Source organism: Tribolium madens, unplaced genomic scaffold, assembly GCF_015345945.1.
Source record: "Tribolium madens isolate multiple individuals breed KSU strain unplaced genomic scaffold, Tmad_KSU_1.1 Scaffold_2;HRSCAF=44;Tcas5.2_LGX, whole genome shotgun sequence".
In the NCBI taxonomy this organism is placed as follows: Eukaryota; Metazoa; Arthropoda; class Insecta; order Coleoptera; family Tenebrionidae; genus Tribolium; species Tribolium madens.
This window is the reverse complement of record NW_025400995.1, coordinates 69510-94432: the sequence shown is the minus strand read 5'-3', so window position 1 is coordinate 94432 and position 24923 is coordinate 69510. Positions and strand designations below refer to the sequence as shown.

Genomic DNA, 24923 nt, shown 5'->3' with positions numbered 1-24923 from the left:
TAGCTAATCGTGTCAATACTTCTTCATTTGCATAACATTTTTAGATTTTTACGATGAATTTACGATATTTTGTTTTCATAAAATTACGCTTAAATTTAATCGACTTAAAAATATTTTTTATTTTTACGTTTTATACGTAAGTCACGTATGTTGTAACACATGTGGATATAAACTTTTTAATTGATTCAAGTTATTAATAATATTATTGTTTTAAATGCGACCATCAGATTTCTTTTAAAAAACGCTAGAGCGGTTATTCCTATTTAATATACACATACATATACCTACGTTTTTATTTCTTTATAGTTTATATATACATGCTCATGTTTTTTGTGCTATCTGTAAATAAATGACGATACAGAGTATGTACATACATACATATGTACATATTTTACATACTGTAAAATTTATTATTTCAAACAAAATATCCACTCTATATTTGATATTGTAAACATGAGAATGTTTTCAACCAAACTTCTACTCATACACAACATAAAATATGTGAATATTGACAAAATACAATATACTCATCAGAATAGCAGAAAATATTATTAGATATAAATGTATGTACTTTATTATAGTTTGTTTACATTTTGACACTCCCAATGAAAACTATAGTAACATAAAAATTACAATTTTGAGAAAAATTGCATTAAATCTTTGATTGTTAATAAAAAATCAAGGAACTGTTTAATATTATTGAAAATTGCTATGGGTCTATATTTTGGTAATAATACTGTTTATTAAAAAAAAAAAAATTCTCATTGTTTTTGTATTTTGGGCCCTACATAAGCCATCGTACTCAAAAAACAATTTTATGAGTTACTATAGTTTTCGTTGGGAGAGTCGATTTAACTCCGTCATTCTCCGACGAAATTTATTATAAGTACCATAGTTTATTACTTATTAGTTTCGAAAATTTCAATTAAATTTATTTCCCAATTCGGACAATTGACTTTAATATAAATTGCCTTTCTAACTTTTTGCGAAACTGCGAATTGGGGTATTTTGTGATGTACACAGAACAACAGAGAATGAATGTAATGTAGAAAGTTGGTTAACGGAAATATTCTCACTAATGTGACTCCGCCCAACAGTTGAACGATGCGCCAAAATGAATGGAATTTGTAGTGGAAGAGAAATAATGTAGATTTGTTGATTGTTTTAGGAAAGTAAATAAAAATTGTATTTTTTGTTTTTGGATAAAAATCGGTTTTGTAATTTTAAGCCCAATGTTTTTCGATGTAAAGTAATTCGTTGTGGGAATTTTCGATGTTGTTCATGTGCAGCTAACTTCATCAACGTCATACTTCACCACATAGCAGCTTCACCGCTTCACCCAGTATTCAACCTTCTGTCAAAAATATGTGTCAAATGCTGTTTCTTATTTTATTAATATAAATAATTGTCTGTTGTAAAATGAAATTATAAATTTTATAAAAAGTTACAAGTTATAAATGAACTAGACATATGTTAAAAGTGGAAAATGTTAAAGTTTGGTTCAAAACATGACAGTAATATTGTTTACAAATGCACGGTGCGATTATTGGAAGATACGGAAATCCTAGAATGTGAATATAAGGTAAATAAATAATTTATTAATTAGTATTTAACTTACATTTAAAATTATAGCCCCACCATAAGGGTAAATACTTGTTGGAATATGTATGTCAACAGTTGAATTTAGTAGAACAAGACTACTTAGGACTTCGCTATGTTGATATTCAAGACCAAAGAGTAAGTCATTGATAATAATTAAGTAAATCTTAACTAACAAACTAAACATCATGTTCGTAGCATTGGCTGGACTTAGGAAAATCAATTTGTAAACAAGTCAAAGACTTGGATCCGGTTTTATTTAGTTTTCGTGTTAAATTTTATCCTCCTGATCCATTTCGCCTTAAAGAAGAAATAACACGTTACCAAATATTTTTGCAATTAAAAAGAGATCTACTACATGGACGATTATATTGCGCCACGAATGAAGCCGCAATGTTGGCAGCTCTCATCTTACAAGGTGAATTGGGCGATTATGACCCAGAAATTCACGTGGGAAATTATATGAGCGAATTAAAAATACTACTCAAACAGACTGAAATCATAGAGGAAAAATCAATGGAAATTCATCAGAAGCAACTCAAAGGCCAAAGTTCTTCACAAGTGGAAAACACTTTCCTCAAACTTGCCTCTCAACTAGACACCTACGGAGTTGATCTGCACCCAGTCAAGGTTAATAGTTCACCATTTTAAATTAAACTCGCATTTATTATTTTTTTTTAGGACCATAAAGGGGCTCAGCTGTATTTAGGCATAAACTATGCTGGAATTTTGACAATTCAGGGTAGTAGAAAAACGCACCATTTCCGGTGGCCGGACATTCAGAAAATCAACTATGAGGGAAAAATGTTTATAATCCACCTAAATTATAATGATGTGAGTATGTTTAATTGTAAAAAAAGTTACTAAATGAGAGTGTAGAAAAAGCATACGGTTGGTTTTAAATGCCTCACCGGCGCCGCCTGTCGCCATGTTTGGAAATGTGCAGTCGAGCAAATGCTATTTTTCACGTAAGTTTTAATTTTGTAAAAATGGTTATATAAAATTTGGTTGTTGTTAGCTTGCCGGCGAGTTCGGACGCTCCGACTGTGACTGGTGGTGGTTTTTTTTCATGGGGTACAAAGTTCAAATATACAGGGCGTACTGAAAAGGAAATCCTGGAAGATAGTGGTTCACCAACACGAGAAGAACCAAGTATTCAACGCACGTCGAGTTTGAGACGTAAAGCCTCTAGTGTACCTGCAACTCCTTCAACTCCCCTTCAACCTCATTTAGGTATTTAGGTGTTTTATATACAGGTGCGCCAGAACTCGAGCCCCAGAGAAAATTTTCAAGTAAGGTAAGATACCAGGAACATGGAAAAAATGTTTAAAAAATTCTATCTGTCAAAAAATTTTGACATTTATTTTTTGACATTTGACATTTTTTATATCTATTTAAGGATACTGATGATCTTGTATATGTTTTTTACAATTATTTAGTAAAGGGACAAAAATTTTGCTAATAAAAGCCACAAATAACATTGAACAGAGTTACAATTTAGGACACAAAAGCAAAACAACTTGGAAAATTATTTTTCCAACAAAGTGCAAACTTTAAACCGTCATAATTTCGAAATTTTTATATATAAAATTTTTTTAACATTTTTTCCATGTTCCTGGTATCTTACCTTATATATCTTTCTCTGGGGCGCGAGTTCTGGCGCACCTGTATACTATACGAACCGAACAATAGGTGTAGCTGTTTTTTTTTCTTCTTTTTTTCTTATAGGTTATAGTAGTCTGCCGAGGTCAAGTCATTCAGATGCTGGAGGGTCCAGAATGGAGTCTAGTAATAGTACAGGGTTGCTGTCAGGATTAGACGGAAATCCATCTCAAGCTTACGGCGATGTTGCTGCCTTAGAAACTGTTTCAGAAGATCAGGAGGCGATGGGAGCTTCCAAACTTCGAACGACAGGTTGGATTTTGGTTGGGTGGAAGTTTGGTTGTTGTTGTTAATTTTTTTGTTTTTGTTTTTAGTATTAAAGGATGATTCGATGGATCGTTTCAGTGATTATTATTTTCGAGATTCATTCGAACATTCATCATCCGAATCTCAGTTAATTGATAGTTACCGTGGTTACGAGACTACTAATCCCTCTCATCGCTCCAGTCGTAGCCAAACTCCGTTATCTCATTCTCAGGTTGATGGTCGAATTTGCCTGCCAAATACTACACATAGTGTACAAACAAATATTAAGAAAAGTAAAAAATTTAACATAGTGAGCGCGTTCATACCCACATTCATTATTGTTACGATATTTGTACTAATTGCAGCAATTGTAATGTTAGAAACTGATTGTGAATTATTTGGTAGCTTTAGGAATATTCCGGAAATGGTTTCATTAAAATACCAATTCTATGAACCAATTAAACAATATTTTCGAAGTAAAATGTCGATATTTTTCTGATTGTTTAAATTCTCTCATTTTGAATTTCGAATTCAGCTTTAAAAATTCTCTTTGATAAGTAGCAACAGATTAGTTTAGTTCAAAATAGAGTAAGGAATACAATTATTAAAATAGTTCCTGCAATACTAAATCATTAGAATAGATTACGATTTTTTTGATAACAAAATCATTTTTGTGTTCTAATGGCTTTAAGCAAAATGCACTGTTTTTGTGATACAACATTCGTTAAACGAACTAAAATATGACATTCCGTTCAGGATGATTCAACGTTATTGTTGACATTCTTCATTTTTCTCGTTTTAAATTATTGTAATTAAAAATGTACACTGTGCACAATTTTTATACAAAAGTACTGGGGCAGAAATAAATACCTACCTGTATTTTGTTGGCAATTAAATTTAAGAAATCTGTGATCTTTTTTCAATCTGCTGCTATAGTAATAGAAATAATCGTACAAAGAAGTGCAATCAAAATTTATTTTTCAGTTGAATTTATGAAAACGAAAATAAAATACTCGAAATCATAATTGCTACTTATTTATGCCAACAATTTGTGATTGTTTTATACATTTTGTGTACACAGACTTGCTTAGCGAGATTATATAATTTTATATAAGTATGTAAGTATAATAATTTAAGGGGCCACAGATTCAGAAGCACTTAGTTCGTACATATACATATTTTTATACGTTTTATTATTTCATTTATATTTTTGTTATATAGTTTATAAAATTTTTCTATAATGTAATTCATTTCGCCAAATAAACTTAAGTCAATTAACAAAAGTGACATTACTTAATCCTTTCATAAATTCGCTGTAACCAAACATTACGCTTGAATAAATAAGACAACCATGACTAACATCCTTTATTGAAGTAAGCTGATGGTGCGATGTGATTACATTTTGGCTTAAAATTCTCAATTTCAATCACATTGGAGTATTTCGACCTGTGCAATATCCTGTTTTTTGTTCGAGATTCGGGAAGGTGATCAACATGGGTGATCTCAGAGTTATTTTCATCATTTTTCTTATATAAATCGTCACCTTAAACAATTTTAATTTTTTATTTTTATGGAAACGCAAATTTTGCTGCTACCTGGTAGAATAGTGTACATCGCTTCGTTTGTTTTAACTCTGTTGGGCCAGTAAGTCTCAAATCCGAATTTGGCCCGCTCTGTGGCAAACTTTGAGAGGGATTCAACATCCGATATGGTTTTTAACCGCGACATTTCGTAAAACTGCGGCACGGGCAATAATACTTTCTGCTGGTTATTCATCTCAATGCATTGCTCTGGTGTGGTCCACTAAAATAAACAATAACTTTTAAGGAGATCAATAAATTTTAAAAGAGACCATTAAATCTTGAATTTCCCTTTCATCTTTATGCACTGTTGGAATTTGATTTAGAGTTGTTAGAAAAAATATTGTATTAAATTTGGACGTCAAGTACGAGGGTGGAGTGATCCAATGACTCCAGTTTTTTAACGCCCAAACATCGGGACAAAATTCGAAATGAGAACACATTTTTAGGAATTGTTCCGAATCGTCGTGCACTTTATGTTGCCATAATATCAATTCCTTTCCCCCTAAAATTGTGTTTTGTAATAAAAAAAAATTAAAACCACTGATTTTACCGATAAATGAAGCCCAATTGGAAACAGTAGTGTCAGCTGAGTTTATTTTCGGACGACCCAGCAAAATACCACATTCTTCAAAAGTTTCCCTGATAGCACATATTCTAAATGATAAATATTTTGGCAGGCAATTTGTCTCGTGCTGTGTTAATACATTTGGGATATTTTCAGCGGCTTGTAAATCATCAAATGATTGTTTACAAAAACCAAAATTTTCGTATAATTTTATCCAATCCAAACTGCTGTCACTTGGGGATAGATTTCCTCCGGGAAAAACATAAGTGTCTGGCATAAATCCCGACTTAGAACTGCGCTTTAGGCACACAATTTTATAATTATAGAAATTTGGCGTACCAAAAATTGTTTTTGCCGTTAAAATCAGACTTGCAGATTCGCGCCAGATTTTCAAATTTGCAGTCATGGCACTCGAGAAGAATGTGAAAAAATCTAAATAAAAATAAAATAATCAAAAATTGCTATTTACGTACACCATGCGTAAATAGCACAATACATAACAAACAACAAAACCAACCAAAACTCCCGTCTATGTAAAACAGTAGTTGAACAATAAGTAGTTATCTGTGTTAGCGATAATTAATCGTATTGATGTGTTTGTTTGTGGAGTGAAATTATTGAAATTGGTCCCACGTGGCAACAAAATTAGTTTTGTTTGCACAAATGATAATTGGTGTATTGTTGGTTGCCTGTTAATTGCGGTGTTTGAGCTACAGCAGCAGGTATTCTAAACATTCGGTGACCTTAGGGGCGGAGTTTGTGGACCTCGGGGTTGTCGATCAGCGCCCTGTGCAGTAGTACCATCTTGCGAGATTGTAAGGAACTAGATTGAGTTTGTATAACACCGTAGTGACTGAATTGCATTGCAGCTTCGATGTAATTTGGAAATCGAATATTTTGTACGTGTACAGACACTCCCTTGACAAAATTTGAATTTAGTGCTGTTTCTGACTGAAGAAGACTTGGAAATAGTAATAAGTTAATAGATGAGTGCGAGTAAAACCCGTTTTAATACAAAGAATTCGCGATTCATGCATTCTTCATAGACGGTTTCAAAATGGAGTAGATGGTCATTGGATTTGTTGTTGTTCTGGAAGAAGAGACGGTGAGTGCCGGTTTGGGGACTGATTTGCGAGGTGTTCTCGTCGGGGGGCGACGTCTTCTTCACCTGGGGACCAAGAGAAACAAGTGTTGCTGATGTTTTTATACATAAATCGGGGACTTTTCTGGATGCTGCTGGAACTATTTATGACCTTTGTGCACCCAAATATCCACCGATCGGTCTTTCATATACCGAAATAAGGTAAAGTTGCCTCAAAACTCCCGGCTTGAATCATTCCCATTTTGCAAATGTGGATTTTTTTCTCATTAATCATCTTGTCAGGTGCTATCAAATGTTTTCAACTACCTTGCGAATTAAAATTTGATTTCTTTTCAAATTCAGACGACTAATGAAATTTTACTTTTATTTAAAAATGTTTTGTCTAGGGTCTAGACAGTTTCATTTTATAACCGATTCACGTGTTTCTACGGTTATTGGCAATTGGCATAGGTATACATTTAAACAAACTTCCAGCGTCGAATTGCCATTCAAAGTTCTCTCAATTTAATTCAATCAATCCTCTTTTTATTTTCGTCAAGATATTATTAGGTAATATTAACTCGGTGGCCACATTTTTCATTTTATTGTTTTTTCCGACAACCATTGTTTACGTTTCCTTATTTATGTTTACATTTTTAACAAGTACTTTATAATCTCAACTAAATATTTATACACCTATTTTTTTTTCTGCTACTACAAAATTATTTATCTTGCCTGAAAATACCTCTTGGTAACAAAATATTCAGCTAAATTTAATAATTATTTTTATGCATTCTAATGCGTTGTTTTTTTCCTATTCAGAACAAATTAATTTTCTAAGAATATAGATGATAAAAGCTACCATTTAACCAAACATGATTAAGAATTTTTTAATTACCGAATTTTATGGCTTATTGGCCACCATGAAACAGCACATCCAATAAATAACTCTTGCTACCAAATTCGTCCAGAAACATTTATATATTTTAGTAGAATTGAGCGAAAATAAGTAATATATAATATTATTGTGTGGAGGAAGAAAATTCAATTTCTATTGGTGTGTGATATTGTATCGGTTATGCACATAAATTGATGTGGATAATGTTTATTAAAGATTGACAAAAGGAAATCTGGTTTAGTGTTGATTTAGAGGTTTTTCCATGAAATTTTCAATGTTGTAACAAACGTGTGAAATTATGCCCTGGTGGCATATTTATTTAAGATTCCAGGGGGACATAAATCGAAATACTTTGAGAAGTTGAACCGCTTGAGATTTAGCGTTAAAGTTTCGAAAAGAAATTTTATCATCTTTTGGCCATTATTTTCATGAGTTTAAGTTTTTATCACGACATATTATTGGTTATAATTTGGAGTTATGAATAGCTTTGGTGTTTTAGGGGTTGATTTAAATGAATAAAAAAACAAATAAACCGTTGTAGGTGTATTTATGTTTTTAATTAAAGCGGGAAAGTTGCTTGGCTGGTAGCTTTTACATTAATACGATGATAAGTGGTTTGGTAAGAAAAATTTGATGAATATAGATAATTAGATAATTCTCTCAATGTTACAAATAAAAACCATATTATCTTTCAATTCTACTGGTCAACTTTTTTATGACATTCATTTACCTTTAGTATTTACACAAAGACAGTCTCCAACTAGCTTGAAAATCTTAAACAAGTTTTTTTTGTTTTATTCTGGTCGTGAGATGTAATTAAAAAAGATTAAAACAATTTTTCAGTATAATTATAATGAAATTTAAACTCAACTTTATCATTTTCAACTTTTATTAAAACGTTATAAAAGAAATTCCAAACATTGTTAACTTTTGAGAGTTTATTACAGTGATCACCAAATAAACTATCTTTTCAGACATCAATCAAAATAATAAGAGGGTGTAATTTAATTTAAGAATATTTCAATAAAACCGTTTAACATCAAGTTCATGCGAAAAAAAAAACCGGTTGCAAATTTCACTCCGATGTTGCATTGTTTCCAATACCATCATTACTCTTCAATAATGCGGTATTGTTTATGAAATTATGTACTTTTTTATCATTGAGGACGGTTATAAACATGTCGACAGTTTTCCGATTATAGACCTTGCATTTATGTACTAAAATCCTCTGACTAAGAGCACACTCATCCCTTGTCGATACTAAAACCAGACTTGATTGAAGCATCGTTTTATGGTTTTGTTGCTATAGTATTGTTAAATTAGTAAAGTTTGTACGTTGTGATTTTATCGATCTTTTAAATCACTCTCGTCTTTAATTGCAACACAAACTTTATTCGATATGTGTAGATTTGTTGGATGTGCATATTTGCCGTGACACATCCTGATAACACTGGTTCTTATCTCTTATCTACGCAAATATTACAAAGAATGTAAAGTTAACTTTCCGGGTGATCGTTTCTCCGAAAAATCAATATTCGGAATTCAATCTAAAGTCATTATTTAAATGTGGTCATATTAATTATAATTGTTATTGCTATTTTCGTCGGTTGAATAATAATCGACGAACCGAATCGGAACCTTTCACGAACCAGCAGATTGGGAATCTTGTCATTGGTATGGTATAGCCTCGTTATGCGACTGGATAAAATCTAAACGATGAAAAAACTAGTTCCTAAATATTTTCCAGGTTGAAAATCTCACATTTTAAAACTCATCATGTGTGTAAATACAATTTTGTTTTGTTTGGAAGTGACAAAACGAATCAAAAAAAACATGGCATGGTAATTGGTTAAGTTTTCTTAAATTACGTTTTATGTGATTTGATGCATAAATCTGATTTTACCTTTCTGCTTTGAGCACGTTTACCGAATCTTTTGTTAATTTCAGACTTAACGTAAACAATATTATGAAAACAACATAACGCACAGATTTAACTTTTAGGCCTTTTTTTCTCTATAAAACTTTACTAATTGTAGTAGATAGAATTTTATTGTAGAATTGTGATTGAATTTTTCTTTTCTATTTTTAGTGCTTCCAAATTTTTCAACAGGAAAAAAACAATTGTTATTGTGGGACAAAGATAGTTAAATAACGTTTTACATGTCACGTTTTAGTAAGGTATATTTTTGAGACACGCTTAATTAATTTTAGACGATGGACCAGATTAGTATCTATCAATTTGCTTGCTTTAAGAGTTTTTGGATTATTTTGAATCAGAAAATTGTTCATTACGGCCCTGATTGGTTCAAATTGTTCTAAATTTTGCATTGATCGTACATAAAGAACCAATCTGTCGAATTATGCGCACTTTGAACATTTGAAATTTTTTTTGAAAGATTTACCAAATAAAGGCTAAAACCGCTAAAAACGACTCGAATCGGTATTTTTGAATCAAAAATAGAGCAAAACACAAATTTTAGTACACAATAAATGAACCTAATTCACAGTGTTATGTAAATCTTCCAAAAATGTCAAAATTTGACAGTTTGGATATTTGACAGTAAAGAAAATTAATTAACGTTTATGTGTCCAACCAATCAAATTTAAGATTATGCAAAAATCTCACCGATTGGCCATAAAAAAAACTGTCTTAATATAATTCGAATTTGCCTTGAAAAAACGCAAAAATAATGAATTTAAATTAATTTTTCCAATTAGCCACGAAAAAATAATGTTAGATAAGGGACTCTTTCGTCAATTTTTTTCTTAGTGGGTTTCAAAAAAAATGCAGATTAAAGCTTAATGTGACTAAAAAAATTTGATTTTTTTGAAGAGTGTGGGCGACATTGTCAGATTGAATGATTGAAATCCAACGCACTCTTAGTGATTTTTTTAAAACGTTAATTTAGGCACTTTTAGATTTTTGTTCTCTCTGAAACTTTACCACTTTGTAGAATTATGATTGAATTTTTGTTTTTTATTTTCACTTAATCTCCACCTTTTGCCGTTTTCTACTTTTAGTGCTTCCAACAATTTCCAGGAAAAAACAATTGCTATCGCATGACAAAGATGGTTAAATTAACGTTTTACACGGGTGTGAGAGCGTTCAAGCTATCACGTTTTAGTAAGGTATAATATATAATTTGGATTCAAATTTAATGTACCTTATTGTTTTTTATTAGATCTATTAGACAGGTGTAAATTGCCTTTTTGTTAGAGGAATAATTCAGTCCCTATCATGTGTCCTGAAATTTTCGATAAATTCTTACTAATACTTTTTTACTTACTTTGGTTAACTTGAAATTTATGCAACACGTCAGCATTAAACGAAGTAAAAAAGAAGCCATGATCCGATCTTGTACGTAATCGCTTTGCGGGAGGATTATCGTGTTAAACTAAGTGAAAAAAATGCCCAATCTACTACAGATTACATGAATTAACCTCGTTCATATTAAAAATAAAACGAATCGTGAAGATCTTATACAAATGTACAAAATTACACACGACTTACTAACAGCTGAAAAAAAATCAGTTTGTAAATGTTGTCTCTGACAATAGACTAAGAAGAGGTCATACATACAAAATTAAAAAAGAAAAGTTTAAAACACCTGTTAGACAAAATTTCTTAACAAACAGGGCTTTTGAAAACTGAAACAAGCTACCATAAACCATTGTTAAAGCAGAAACGGTATATTTTTTTTTGAACAACACGCATAAAGCTGTAAAGGATTCATCCTCGGCGAAAAAAAAATTCTCGTTCCTCTTTTTGGGCATAAAAGGATCATTTTGGCTTATTTAATCGATTAGCGAAATTATTGGTCGAAACAGTAGTTGTTATCGGTCAAAACTGATGTGATAAAAGCGGTGAATGAGCTTTCAGGATTTGGTGTGAAAAAGCGTGAATGTGTTTTAAAAGAAGCACAAATCCTAGTAGGGTAATTAGAGTTTTTTGTTTGTGTGAAATTTGTTAATAAATTTGGAATGTGGGAGAGATTTGATGTTGTTTCGCGTTTTATATTCTTTTTTCGTCGAAAACTCTTCACAATGACGTATTGCTTTAATATCGCTAACCACCGTTGCTTGTTTCTTACAAGAGGAGCTCTTCTTTACCGAAAAAAATACATTAGTTTAAATGGGAGTGTTTTGTTCGTCGTAGACTACGCTCTTAGCTGGATTTTACGGGGTAATAAATAATAAGAAAAGTCCTCGATGGTGAATATAATTACATCAAACATAGTACGTGCACGTTAAGATTAAAATTTTGCGATTTGTCATTGGCATGAATGGACTTAGTAAGTCAACCGCAATGAATACGTTGCATCAAATTTCCACAATAACTGCATCTAATGGGTTTACGTCATTTACAATCTTGAGTAATTTCATTGAATTTATTAAAGTGAGTCTTTAATTAATAAATCATTCTGTACGCTTTCTGTTTTTGTTCTGTACAATTTCTACAAGGGGATTGAAACAATACAAATTTTTCTAGGGTTAAATTACCGAAAAATTTCGTTCAATAAAATCACTACATTGGGGGCAACTGAATAAACAGATTTTCAGACTCATCATTAATTTCCTCTCGGATTAAAAGCTCCCAGGATAAGATAAATAGTTCACATCAGGAAAAAATAACGTTCTAGTTTGTGTATTTATATTTTATAATTTTATTATATATTTTAATATTGCTTGTAACTTTAGGACCTATAATAACTGACGTAGACAATTATGAAGTAATAAAATCATTTTTACTTTAATTTTATTATAATTACGTATATTACTCTATAAATAAATGAATTTATTTTTAAGTTTTTACATTATCAGTTTTAATAGCGATTTAATTATTTTATTGGACAATCGTCGAGATACTCTTTTTCTTTCACATCATCAAGTTTTTCAACTTAATCGATTAAAAAAATGAAAGTAATCTGATGCATTCTCAATTCTCCTCTCGTTTTACTTTCCCAGTGAAGTCAAGCTTAAAATCGAAAAAATATGTAATAACAACTTTTAAAGGCGTTTTTTACGCTCAAATTAATATTTGATAATACAGTTAGAAATGATTTTTTTTTCTATTTCATGAAAAGTGTGAATTTCTATATAATACCGTTCAGTGATTTGATTTTGTAGGTAATCTTTTTAAAGTCGTATTAAGTAAAAGCTTGGTAATAATTTATGTTGTTTAATATTTCATTCAGTTAGTTTAAGGAATCAATAAAATTATTATTAATAGTCAGTTTACGAAAGGAGTGTAGTTACACTTCACTACAAAAACAGGAAAGAATAATGCAAACAAAAGACGAATTCTTTTATCGAGGCGCTAAGAGCAAACTCAAAAAGCAGCTAGTCACATCATATTAAATTCCAGAATTTTTCAAAGCTTACAGGAAATATAATTTTAATCGTACGAACGGAATTTATTTATTCACGAGTAGGTACGTGAGAATTTACTCGAGACGATAGATAAACTTTCGGGTTCAGTATTTTTAATTATTGTATTGGGGTTGTATGTTTTCGGGTGGCTTGGACTTAATTCGGTCCTGACCCTGTTCGAAGCCAATGCCTGAAATTCAACCTTTCTTTTGTACCTATCTACAATGGTGATACAGATTTGATGATTTTTTTAAATCGGGCACACGTATACCGATTAGCCTGATGATATTGATTAAAAAAATATTTATCTTTTGTCTGTCAGCAATGCTACATTTTGAAGTAATCAGTAAAGCTTTTCTGTTTAAATAATTGAGATCGAATAATGGTGTTTTTTGATTATGTAATTTTTTTGACGTTACAGCGATTATTGAATAGGACTATTGTTCTGTTGAAATAAAGCTTTTAATCGACCTGTTCGTCTTGTAATTTTTCTTAATTGTCGTCTACCGTTCTATTGACATTCGGTTTTTTATGTACATACATTAAAGTGTAATCATTTTATATTCTTTTTAAATGATATTATGAGGTAATTGTTTGTCGCTATTCCGACTAAATCACTTTCAAAACGTTTGTTTCTGACAGCTTTAATAATTAAAATTTTGATCGTGTCTTAGACTCAAACTCATCCTTTTCATTACCCTAAACTGACTAAACGAACAGAATACAGATTCCAATGTTCGATAACGTTTCAATACAATACGCACTGAAACAAACCCTTCATAATCCATTTTAATTATTGTTCCATTTAATTGACACAAAATTAGCTCAACAGGTATTCCTCACTCTCATACTGCAATATTATGTTATTTGCATTTATCTATTGATGATATGGATCTAAATTGATACTTACAAACCTATTGTTATTATTAAGGCTCGGATTATATGCACGAAAAATTCGTAAAATATGCACGTATTTTCACAAAAATATGCACAGGATATTAAGAAATATGCTCCAATATATGCCAAATATGCAAAACTTTTAACAATAAACAATCAATGTTGGGATAAATTTTTATCTTCGAGTACACTAAACTTTGTATTTTACTGCATACGATGAACAAAAGAGAATAAAAAAATTGGTTTTGCCTCTGACAAGCCATTTTAATAACCTAGTAATTCTAATTCTAATTTCTAAGAAATCTGTACTTTTCAGATCACTTCACCTTAAACAATTTTGTTAAAATTCATTTGCAGGCAACTACGTATCCGCATAGATGGATTTAATCGTTTTATACCAGGTGAATAGAAAGTATGGAACCAACCGTTTTTTGCTTAAAGTATTTATTTTTTGGAAAAACTAATTGATCAATTATAAAGTATCATAAAAATGTGATGTTTTATCAAGAAAAAAAGATTCAAGATTTTTATTTGGTTTTGAGTTCTACAAAAATATTTATTTTTTTAAATGGCAACCCACTAAAAAAACATTTTTCTCATGAAGGTCATGATCTAAGGGATTACAATTATCTACTTATTGCCAATATATGCAAAATATGCATTTTTTATTTGGCTTATATTAATCATAAAACATTAGATATACCTACAAAGAAAAGTTACAATTTTGTTGACATACCTCTTAATAACAAATATGCATTTTACATACAGGGTGAATATAAAATATGGAACCAAGCGGTTTTTTTTTAATCATTGGCCTCCAGAAAATAATAATTTATAAAAATTAAAGTAATATAAAAAATGTGATAGTATTTTGAGTACGAAATTTTATTTTGTTTTTGAATTATGCGATTTTTTTTTGGTCAAAATTGCAATTTATGTAAAAAAAAATTTTGAAAAATTTAACTATAAAGTAGATAGTTGTAATCCTTTTTTACGAGAAAAATGGTTTTATAGTGGGTTGCCATTTGAAAAATTTTTTTTTTTGTAGAATTCAAAAACAAAAGAAAATTTTGAAAAATTTTATTCTTGATAAAACATCACATTTTTATAGCACTTTATCATTCATCAATTACTTTTTCCAAAAAATAAATAGTTAAGGGAAAAACGTTTGGTTCCATACTTTTTATTCACCTGGTATAATCAGAGCCTTAGTTATTATAAATGCGGATAAATTGTTTTTTGAAATTTATACCAAAAACGCTTCACGACAGATTCTCTCCGTAGGTATAATGTCAAATTTTGAAAAAAATTCTCAACAAATACTCAAAAAGTGGAAAACAAATTTTCGAGTCTCAGCATCTAGATTCTAGACCTTCGGAAGGAATATTATGCGATTTTATCGTGTGCAAAATTAATTAAAAAATTGGTTTGGTTTATTGAAAAATCAGTTCGAAAACTGGTACATTAATTCCTTGTCTTGGAATGGAAAAAATTTTTTCTTTCCAAAGTGATTGTTATAACAATGTGGTGTTTATTGTTGTTTAGGCCAATTTGTCATTTTAATCACGTTTGGCAATTACACTATTATAGAAAATGGGTCTTATTCGTGAGAGTTTATCATCATAGAATGTTTTGTCGTCGGTTTTGTCAGTGTGTTATAATCTGTGCTCGAAATCAAGTTATATACCATTTAGTTTTTTTTTTAGTTGAAATATTTTAATAATATATTTTGTTTTACTTCCTTTGTAACGCAAGCCTCTTTCAATTAACTCTATACGAGATGTTTTCATTTGTTGAATGAATTATTTTAGCTTCTCTGCTAATTATAATAGAATGTTTAAAATCCATTTAGAATTTTCCAGGTTGTAATTATCATTCGTTTTGGGTTTGATAATACAGGGATTATGTTTTGTAAAATTCGGTAGTTCTTTTTCATCGAGCATTTGTTATTTTGTTAGTTTAATAATATTGTTATGTCATCGACCTCGAGTAACCGGTGAAGTTGGCTGGAACTATGAAAAGTGCAGGAAAATCAGTAAAAACATTTTTCTAATGGAAAAATTACGCTTCAATTGAATTTGGCCTAAAGCTAGCCGCATTGTTCCGCAATAACCCTACATATTTAACATCTAGATTACAGAGAGTCCATGCAAATGGAACTTTCCTTTTGTTAACTCTGTCTTTTATTTCACCTGCTACATGTTAACAACATCCTTTAGTCCGGTCAATTGTTCAAAGAGATTGTCGAATTAATGTGGTTTTGTTTTATTTGTCTCTTCACTTTCAATGCTTATATCCTACCGCTGCAATCAACTAGAAAGAACAACAGCAATGAAAGTTAATGTACCGTGCCACTTATAAGTAGGTATCTAATCTATTTCAAACTATCCTAGTCAACAGCCTAACGAAATTGTCTCTGATGCTTAAAGTCCATTAAAATTAACTGATTTAAAAAAAATTTAAAGGAAAATTGAATGATATTGTCGCAGACAGCTATTATAAGCAACCATATACCTAACAAATAATAAAACATGTCGGACAAACTCATAACAGTCATAACATAAAGGTTATCTAAAATGCCAAGATTCAACTTGACCCCATCTTGTTTTTTATTAATTTGCATGATAATTGTTTATATTCAATTGCTTTTCCGTTGAAAATATTACTATTATTGTTTTTGAAATAGGGTGGGGCTTAAAGGAATTGTCACTCTTTCACACTTATCCTGATTGAACTTTTATCAGTTATTAAAGATTGGTTTTATTATAATTAAAAGTAAAAAAAAATGCACTCAGGTAATAGATCTACAAGTTCAACAAATGCCTTGCGGCTTGTTCTAGTTAATAAGTTACATGAAATTTAATTTTAACCGAAAGTAAAAACTTGAACCAACTTGTAGATGTCACATTTTTCGAACTTCCAACAACTTGTACTCATAAGCGGTATTAAAATTTCCGATATCAACTTTGCAAAACTTTTCCTAGAAGTCGGTTTTGATCTTAGTTAACTTATTAGAGAGGTAAGATGTAAGTAGTAATAATGTCATTATTATAATTTACTATCTCGCAATCGATTTTTTCTCGGAAATAGTGTAAATCTGTCGTGTGAATCGAGAAATTTAAAAATTAAATTAAAGTTATAAATATAAAATTTTAAGAATTAATTACAGTGATTTTTCAAAAGGCATTAAACTTTGTTTTTGGTGTTTTTTGATTTTAAAAATACTTTAAACTGAGTGCTTTGAAATATAAATCTGTTAACAAATGCGGATATTTTTATCTCACCATTCTGGTGCTTTATTTTTATTTTAACAGTTTATACCTATAAGTTACGGTTCAGTATGTATAGCCCCAGCTCATAGTGTATAAATTAAAACAAAAGTTAAATTATCTTTTATTAATTACTAATAGGTACTTGCAATTTTTTCCAATAAATTTGTAAAATGACATTAATGAACACATAAGTTGGGCTTTCTTAATTTAATATAACCGGAAAGTATTAATTATTAATTTATCATCTTAAAATTTTAAATCCTCTAAATTTTTTTGTATGAAAATCTTGATTTCTTTTCAGATTTCAGAAATGTCACAAAGTAACTGAAAATAAATAAAATAAAAACTAGTATTGGAAGTATTGAATAATTTATTTTTAAATCAACAAATTTCACACAAAATAATTTATTTCGTCGCGAAAAAAAGCACTGTTAAAGGTATGTAGGTCATTTGATTCCTAAAAGTGGGATTGTTTTTGTAACCTAAGCTTTTATTAATCTTTGATTCTTAGTTGAAATACTTTCTGCCGCCCACCTGCTATTGTTATGTTTCTTGTTTCACGTTGTTGGTGTTTTGATTTGGAGTATTTTAATAGTTGGTTGGATATAAGGGGTTTATACTCTCGTACATACAGGGTGAATATAAAGTATGGAACCAAGCGGTTTTTTTTGAAATCATTTGCCTTCAGAAAATAATAATTAATATAAATTAACGTAATATAAAAACTGGGATCGTATTTTGAGACCGAAATTTTGTCTCGTTTTTGAGTTGTGTGATTTTTTTAGTCAAAATTGCAATTTATGTAAAAAAAAAAATTGAAAAAATTAAATATGAAGTAGATAGTTGTAATCCTTAGATCATAACCTCTATGAGAAATAGTTTTATAGTGGGCTGCTATTTAAAAAAAAAAATTTTTTTTGTAGAACTCAAAAACAAAAGAAAATTTCGAAAAATTTTATTCTTGATAAAACATCACATCTTTAAAGTACTTTCTCGTTCATCAATTAGTTTTTTCAAAAAATTTATAGTTTAAGCAAAAAACGTTTGGTTCCATACTTTTTATTCACCTGGTTCAGACGGCTTTCTATCCGTTCTGTATCGAATAAGTCTATTTGGTCGTTTAACGGATGAATTAAATGGGACTCACGAGTCTTTCGGTTTTCATATGCAATAAAGGGGTTTAATTAATCAAAGTGACATACGGTGATAGAATTAAATATTTTCGTGTCAAAATTTGGGGATTACATATTTAAATAACGTTTGTTTTGTGTCGGGGAAGTTTTCTTTTGGATACCTCGGGGAGTGATAAATTTTTTGTTTTTTCGAATTTTATAAAAATGCACCTAATGATGAAAGATGTCTAAAAAAGGATAGAAACTAATTATGTAACGACTACCATTTAGCCGTAAGAAATAAATTTGGAATAATTGGTAATTTGACTGTTTGAATGCCGAGTGTTTGATGGAAATGAATAGAAGTAATAGTAACCTGGACTATAAAATTAATTAGCGATATGTATTTAACTAATTATTGGGAAAAAAAAACTTAACTGAAAATCCATACGACTAATAAGTTTGCCGATTAAGAAAGCAGAGGACTCGAAATATTTACCACCTAATACATAAGCATTGATTACGTTCTGAACGATTTGCATAAATTACTCAATTTTAACGCCTAAGCCTCTTATTTAGATTTATTCAAATTTAGGGTAAGAGGGGTGGAAAAATCGTTCAACGACGGTATTCAATAATTTTCCTCGAAATAATAAATTCTACTTCAATCATAAATCTGTTTACTATGTTTTGGTGCAACCCTAACTTTATTGTAATACAGGTGTTAATTATTAAAAAAATTGTCAATAATAACTCTAGGTATCGGCAGCAGACTTTAAATTGATCTATTCAAAGTTGTTATACGAGTCCTTATTATTTTAGGATAATTTTAAAATAATCGAATCCGATATTTTTAGTGTCAAAATTTCCAATTCTTTTACCAAAAATTTTGAAACTTTTTTTATAGTCTTTATCTGGTGCACATATCAACAACGGTTAAAATTATTAATATTGTTTATGTATAAATCAAAGAAAATAAAAAATACATTAAACAAATTAAAGCAATTAAAGATTTCGAATTTAGCTGTTTTTTTGTGGAGTTCATTATTAAATAATAATTTTTTTGTAGACAAAATTGTTTTGGAAAATTGACATAAATTTAATAGGCGATAATTGAAATATGTGTTTATTGAAAATGTAAATGTTGTTTTATATTTATAAGTACAGTTGGGCAAAATAATGAAATTGCCAATATTCTTGTTGATCTAAATTTTTTCGTTATTTTTGCAGCTCGCTTTAATATGAAACATGAGTTGATTTTGCATGAAATTGTTATGTAGTTGGAAATATTGCAGAAATAGAATAGTTAAGTGTTGTCTTATCTTGGGGATATCAATACATGGTATTTGCATAAACAAAATCTGGTACGTCTGTGACTAACTACATATGTATTGAAAAATTGTAATAGATATCGTACTAAGAAAGAGGTTATCTATTGTGTTTAGTTTTAACAAGAGAATTGCTTTCTCTTGAAATTTAAATAACGTAAGTCTGCGATTGACGAATTTCCTGTGTGTAGATTATAAGACTTTGGTGCATCTTATATTTGGAATTTTGATAAAAGTGATGATAATAATACGAGTTTGTTTTATTTTATGAAGTTGTGTAGGTAAGTCGACAATTTTTAATTAGATAATTGAGGGTCAAACCTCAATTTAGGGTCGGTAAATGTTTTTCGTTTAATAATATTTGTGCTTCATGCGTTAAATTAAGCCCTCTCAGATTTTTAATCAAATATGGGGATGTGTAGAAAAATTATTTTTGTTTTATCGATACCATGTATCATTTTTTGTTAAAAAAAACCCTCACCCATTTATCTTATTAATAGTCTGTTTACCTACTATCTGGACTTGTATTTTTTCCGGGATTGGGCAAAAGCTGTCCGGAAAGTCGCGCTCACACAAAAATCTATCTGTAAAAATTTCGAAGTTATGAGAGTTTAAATTTTGCACTTTGACTTATTTCTGTTTAAAAAATAATTTTCCAAGTTTTTTTGTTATAGACTATTATTAGAAGAGGAAACAAGAAAGGTGTATCGTAAATTGTAACTCTGTTTAATGTAATTTTTGGCTTTTATTGGCAAAATTTTTGTACCTTTACTAAATAATTATGAAAAAATATATTTTTTAACTTTTTCTCTATGTTTCTGGTATCTTATCTTATACTTGAATTTTTTTTCTGGGGCGCGAGTTATGACACACCTTTTGTATAAGTCGCCGCTCTCCTGTTTATTTTCTAAAATTTCTACTTTAATTTTTATTGCTACGAAATAAGTTTGCTAGAAAACTCGAATTCGTTCGAGGGAAAAAATCTTTTAAACGAATGAGCAGAGATAAAGCTAGTCAATTTAATTATATCGACAGTGTTTTATTTTTCACTGGTTATTGCCTCGACTAAAACTTTCAAAACTTCTTCACGAAACACCATGTAATCTTTATTTGCAAAAATCGATATGTGGCCGCTTTCTTTCTCGTTCTAACTAATTTTAATGTTTTTATATCTACTATTTGGGCTGGCCATTATACATATTATTATTCTCGCGCTAAGAATTGGATTTTTGCTGGTTATTTTTAACAGATAATCACATTATAATTTGCCAGCTGTGTGTGCACTAAATGACGTTCTATGTTTCAACGTAATCAGATGGTTTAAAAAGTGACATACGAAAATCAGTCATCACACCAAATAAAAGAATTACAGAGGAAAATTGAATTGTAGAATGCAACCTTTTTCAAAACAAAAAAATAACGTCTCGAGATTAATTATGTGGGCACCAATTCACAGATATTTTTCTTATTGTTTTCTTAAACATTTTTTCAGAATTTAAGTAAACATTGATAAAAATCAACAACTGTATTTTTTGTAATTTGTGCTTTTGTTTTAATAACATTTCGGAATCAGTAGATTGATTTCTTGACATTCAGATTTTTTGTTCTTTGGTCTGATTGATGCTTTTTGATTTAAACATAAGAAAAGAAATTGTTTGGTTTTTAAACTTTTTTTGTTAAAATATTGCTATTTATAAAAAAAATATTGTATAAATTTAAGTGAGAAAGTACATTTTATAGGCTTATTAAAGGTTGAAAATTTATAATATGTTTACAATGTTTACTATTAATTAATGTGATATTAAAATTATTAGTAGTATTTTTTTGCACCGGTTAACTCTGTGAAACTCGAAATGTCAAAATTTTGTTTATTAAATGATATTGCTGTAGATGTAGTAATACATAGTTTGGTTTACGAGTTTATTTTTTTCATCTTTCTAGTGTCACTTATAGGGTTGATAATTCTTTTTAATCGTTAAATATCTTTAAAGAAGTGACTTGGCATGACCTAGAATTGGCAAATGAAGATTAGCGGGAATATTTCGCCTTTTGGTTGTATAATTGATTTGGCCGAGATGGAACGAAGGAATTATTGTAATATAATTTTATTTTATACGCCGCTCCGCGTCGTCAGCACTTGGAGTAATATATCTTGCAGTTGTGTCGGTAATGAGGCGATTATATATATATTTCTAATGATGGCATGCATATGAGTGTAGGATTGCGAAAAATAAAATTTTATTTGTCGATTATATTTTTTTGTTTATATGTTTTATTTGAGGAAAAAGCGAAGAGTAAGGGTTGAAATCTCGTTGTTTTATTCGTTTTTCGTAAACAATTGTGATACGACAGATGCATGAGCGATGCAAAATATGAGATTAAATTATAGCTGCAATAAAAGTTGACTATGAAAAATTTTATTAATATTTTCGATGCAACTGTAAAAGAAACGTTTCTGTTTCAATCAACATTTTGCTGGATGCTTCTTGCAATATTCCAGAGCGTTAAAATGCATACCATAACTGCAATATTTTAAATACGTTATTGTCTCATCGTTGCCACACAAGAAGCTATTACACTATCAACCGTAACCGACGTTCATTTCTTAATAAATTTTTATTGAATGTTTCCTATTACCGTATTAAACTCACAAAACTTAAATAAATAACCTACTTTACTACACATCGTAAAAGCTTTCAGGCTTTACGCACAAATGCGGTCCTGCCTCTAGGGCTTTATTCTTCTTTTCACCATGTTTTTAACATCTATCCCACACAAAATCTTATTATTTATCGACACAATTAATTATACAGTAGGATTTTGATAAAAAGATTTTGTATTCTTCACCACATACAATCTCACATAATACATATCCAGCTTCTCATTATATTAGATTTGAACTCGCTCGAGTATATGACGTTCAATATTGTTTGTACGTATTTTCATTTTACTTTAATCATCGTCTTTATAGCGTTTCAGATATTACGAATTTGTCGAGTGACGCTCTGAATTATGTGTTTACCCTATAAACGTCGCTTTTGCTGATTTCCTTCCTTACTTCATTCATGAAATAATAATCTTTTTTTGTATTCTTAACGATCACATTATGGACTTTTTGACAATTAATTGTGAAATTTGTGTCATCGATCATATAGATACCCTTCCATTGTCATGCAAATACAAAACTTATTCAGTACGATTGTGAAAAGAACACAAAACTTATGACGTTTTGCACGCAATAATTAATGGTTTTGTTCTCTCTTGCAAAGTATACACCCGTCAAAAAAAAGGGAGGGACGTTGCATTGAAATAAAACCGCTGATTGTTAACCACCCTAATTGCAGGGCGATGGAAATGATTAATCAATCCAAAGGTACAGAAAAATAATAATCGGCATTTCATATTCTATGAAAATGTCAAAACGACGACAGTTGCACAATGGCGACAAACCAAAGTACATATGTATAAAAAAAACGGTTGAACTTAGGTATAGGAAAGGCTGATTTAAAACTGAGTAATCCAAAAACGCAATAGCTTTCTATTTAAAATCATGAAGTTGATATCCACTTCCGGTATAACCGAAGTATAACCGAAAGTGTCGCTATCTTGCCGCTATTTTCATTGAGTAGTACCTAACCGATTATGGCTATTTACAAAATTCAGATAATTATTTTTGCTAGAACTCTCAATACTTTTAATATGGGGTTTAGCCGGAACACCCCCTGTATATGCTTTTGTTATAAGTTATAACAAATAGAGAGGGAAATAAAATATTTGTCTAGTCTTATCGTTAATTTAGTATTGATAATGCAATGAGAAAAATAAATTTATTGCATATTGTCTTTGCAAAAAAAATTGCTAGATCGAAGTAGGAATTGATATGAAAAGAGCATAAATTCTGTCATACTAAAAATGTAAAAAATTTATTTGTCTGCTTTACTTTACTTTGATATTTTAAATAAATGTATAAAAAGGTAGATAAATAGATAGAGTGAGAAGTAAAATTTAGAATTCACTCATAAATGGTAAAGAATAATAAGAAAAAGTTTGTAAAGAGTCTTGAAAGAGAAAGATTTGATTTATAGAAATACTCGTATTATCCACATGCAACAATGAGTCTAAATGTGAAATAAGCGTCTTTCGTGACTAACTTTATTTCAGTTTTGTGAATGGAGTTCTTTTACAGCTTTGAACAATTTTTGTTAAAATCGTGTATCTGTTAAAGGAGCTCATTTCACTTTCACTGTCGTCGTTGATTTTATGAGGTTGAAATAAAATTGGAACGAAAACGAACCAAACCACCCACCCAACCATTGCGTTGAACGGAAGCTATATTTCTAGATACATTTGTTAGTCACCTCAATTACTCTTAACTTGAATTCTTGGTGTAAAGTGTATAGTTTTTTAATGTAGCGGAGCGATGATGGATGCGGTGGTGATAGGTTTCGGACTAAAAATAAAATTCAGACAGAAACGGTTCTCGTCTTGTTAACGGTGCATTTAACGAACGCAATGAATTTGATGAATTGTTTGGTCGAAGCGGCGTGTTTTATTATCCGAAAACGCCAACCAAAAGAGCTTTACACCGCGTCACCTGTCGCCGTTCCATTTTTAAATTAATTTTCTCGTTTTCTCTTACGGAACGAAATTAATTTGACATAATAAAAGAAAAAGCGATGCAAGTTGAACACGGTTTGCGTTTACACCCTTAGAGGAAGCGTTGAATTAAATTCATTAAGATTTAATGCTTATGTATCAAGAGATGAGCGATCGTTTTTACGTATTTACTTATTAAACAATTTAATAGTTTTAATACCCCTTACCTAATCGAATTAATATGGTCGGGGTTTATTTATTTAATTTTTCCAATTTATTTCCATCGAGGGATGCACGTTTTTATGTTACGTGATATTATAACTAATAGATCAAGTTTGAACTCTCGTATATCAGGGTGTTGTTTACTGAAAGGCTCCGAAAATAATCAATTTTTGTCAGTAAATAAAATATGGCGAAAGAGTTTTTAATTTTCTCACTATTATTCTATTTGTTCAAGGGAAGATTTAGGTAATTTGAAATAAAATATTTTACGGCGTAATTAAATTTATAAAGTTGGTAAAGTTTTAAATTGTGTTTGAAATGCGAACACTGAGGACCATATAGAGATTCGGGAAAATGTGGTCGAGGTTAAATAAATTTAAGAAAGTGTTGTCTGGTGTATCGTTCGGGTGCTATTTCATGAAAATGGACTACTAAATATGTCATCTGAGTATTGTTGTCATTTACATAATTCGTTGTCATCTGTCGGGTGTC

The 24923-nt window shown here is 30.1% G+C and overlaps 3 protein-coding genes across 8 annotated transcripts in view; 2 read left to right on the top strand and 1 right to left on the bottom strand.

Moving 5' to 3' along the window:
• The first annotated feature begins 1315 nt into the window (after window positions 1–1315).
• On the top strand, window positions 1316–4789 carry LOC123006851 (FERM domain-containing protein 5). Its single transcript, XM_044401706.1, has 8 exons — window positions 1316–1582; window positions 1633–1737; window positions 1798–2229; window positions 2281–2433; window positions 2479–2567; window positions 2618–2832; window positions 3328–3513; window positions 3576–4789. The coding sequence occupies exons 1-8, from the start codon at window positions 1487–1489 to the stop codon at window positions 4004–4006; spliced, it is 1707 nt and encodes a 568-aa protein (XP_044257641.1). The 5' UTR covers window positions 1316–1486; the 3' UTR covers window positions 4007–4789.
• A 68-nt stretch (window positions 4790–4857) lies between these two features.
• On the bottom strand, window positions 4858–6324 carry LOC123006852 (nucleoside diphosphate-linked moiety X motif 19-like). 4 transcript variants are annotated; one of them, XM_044401708.1, is made up of 5 exons: window positions 6173–6324; window positions 5641–6087; window positions 5360–5592; window positions 5103–5310; window positions 4858–5050 (listed from the first exon to the last, which is right to left on the bottom strand). In XM_044401708.1, exons 2-5 carry the CDS (start codon window positions 6059–6061, stop codon window positions 4863–4865), a joined length of 1050 nt encoding a protein of 349 aa, XP_044257643.1. In that variant the 5' UTR covers window positions 6062–6087; window positions 6173–6324; the 3' UTR covers window positions 4858–4862. The 4 variants fall into 4 exon arrangements, with proteins under 4 accessions (XP_044257643.1, XP_044257644.1, XP_044257645.1 ...); XM_044401709.1 differs by having other exon boundaries at window positions 5641–6116; window positions 6173–6298; XM_044401710.1 differs by having other exon boundaries at window positions 5641–5941; window positions 5995–6275.
• A 162-nt stretch (window positions 6325–6486) lies between these two features.
• Window positions 6487–24923, top strand: part of LOC123006850 (plexin-B) — a 31094-nt gene continuing 12657 nt past the window's right edge. For all 3 annotated transcript variants that reach the window (XM_044401705.1, XM_044401702.1, XM_044401704.1), the window contains exon 1: window positions 6487–6958. The gene's annotated coding sequence lies outside the window, so the exon portion shown is untranslated. The remainder of the gene's footprint in view (window positions 6959–24923) is intronic.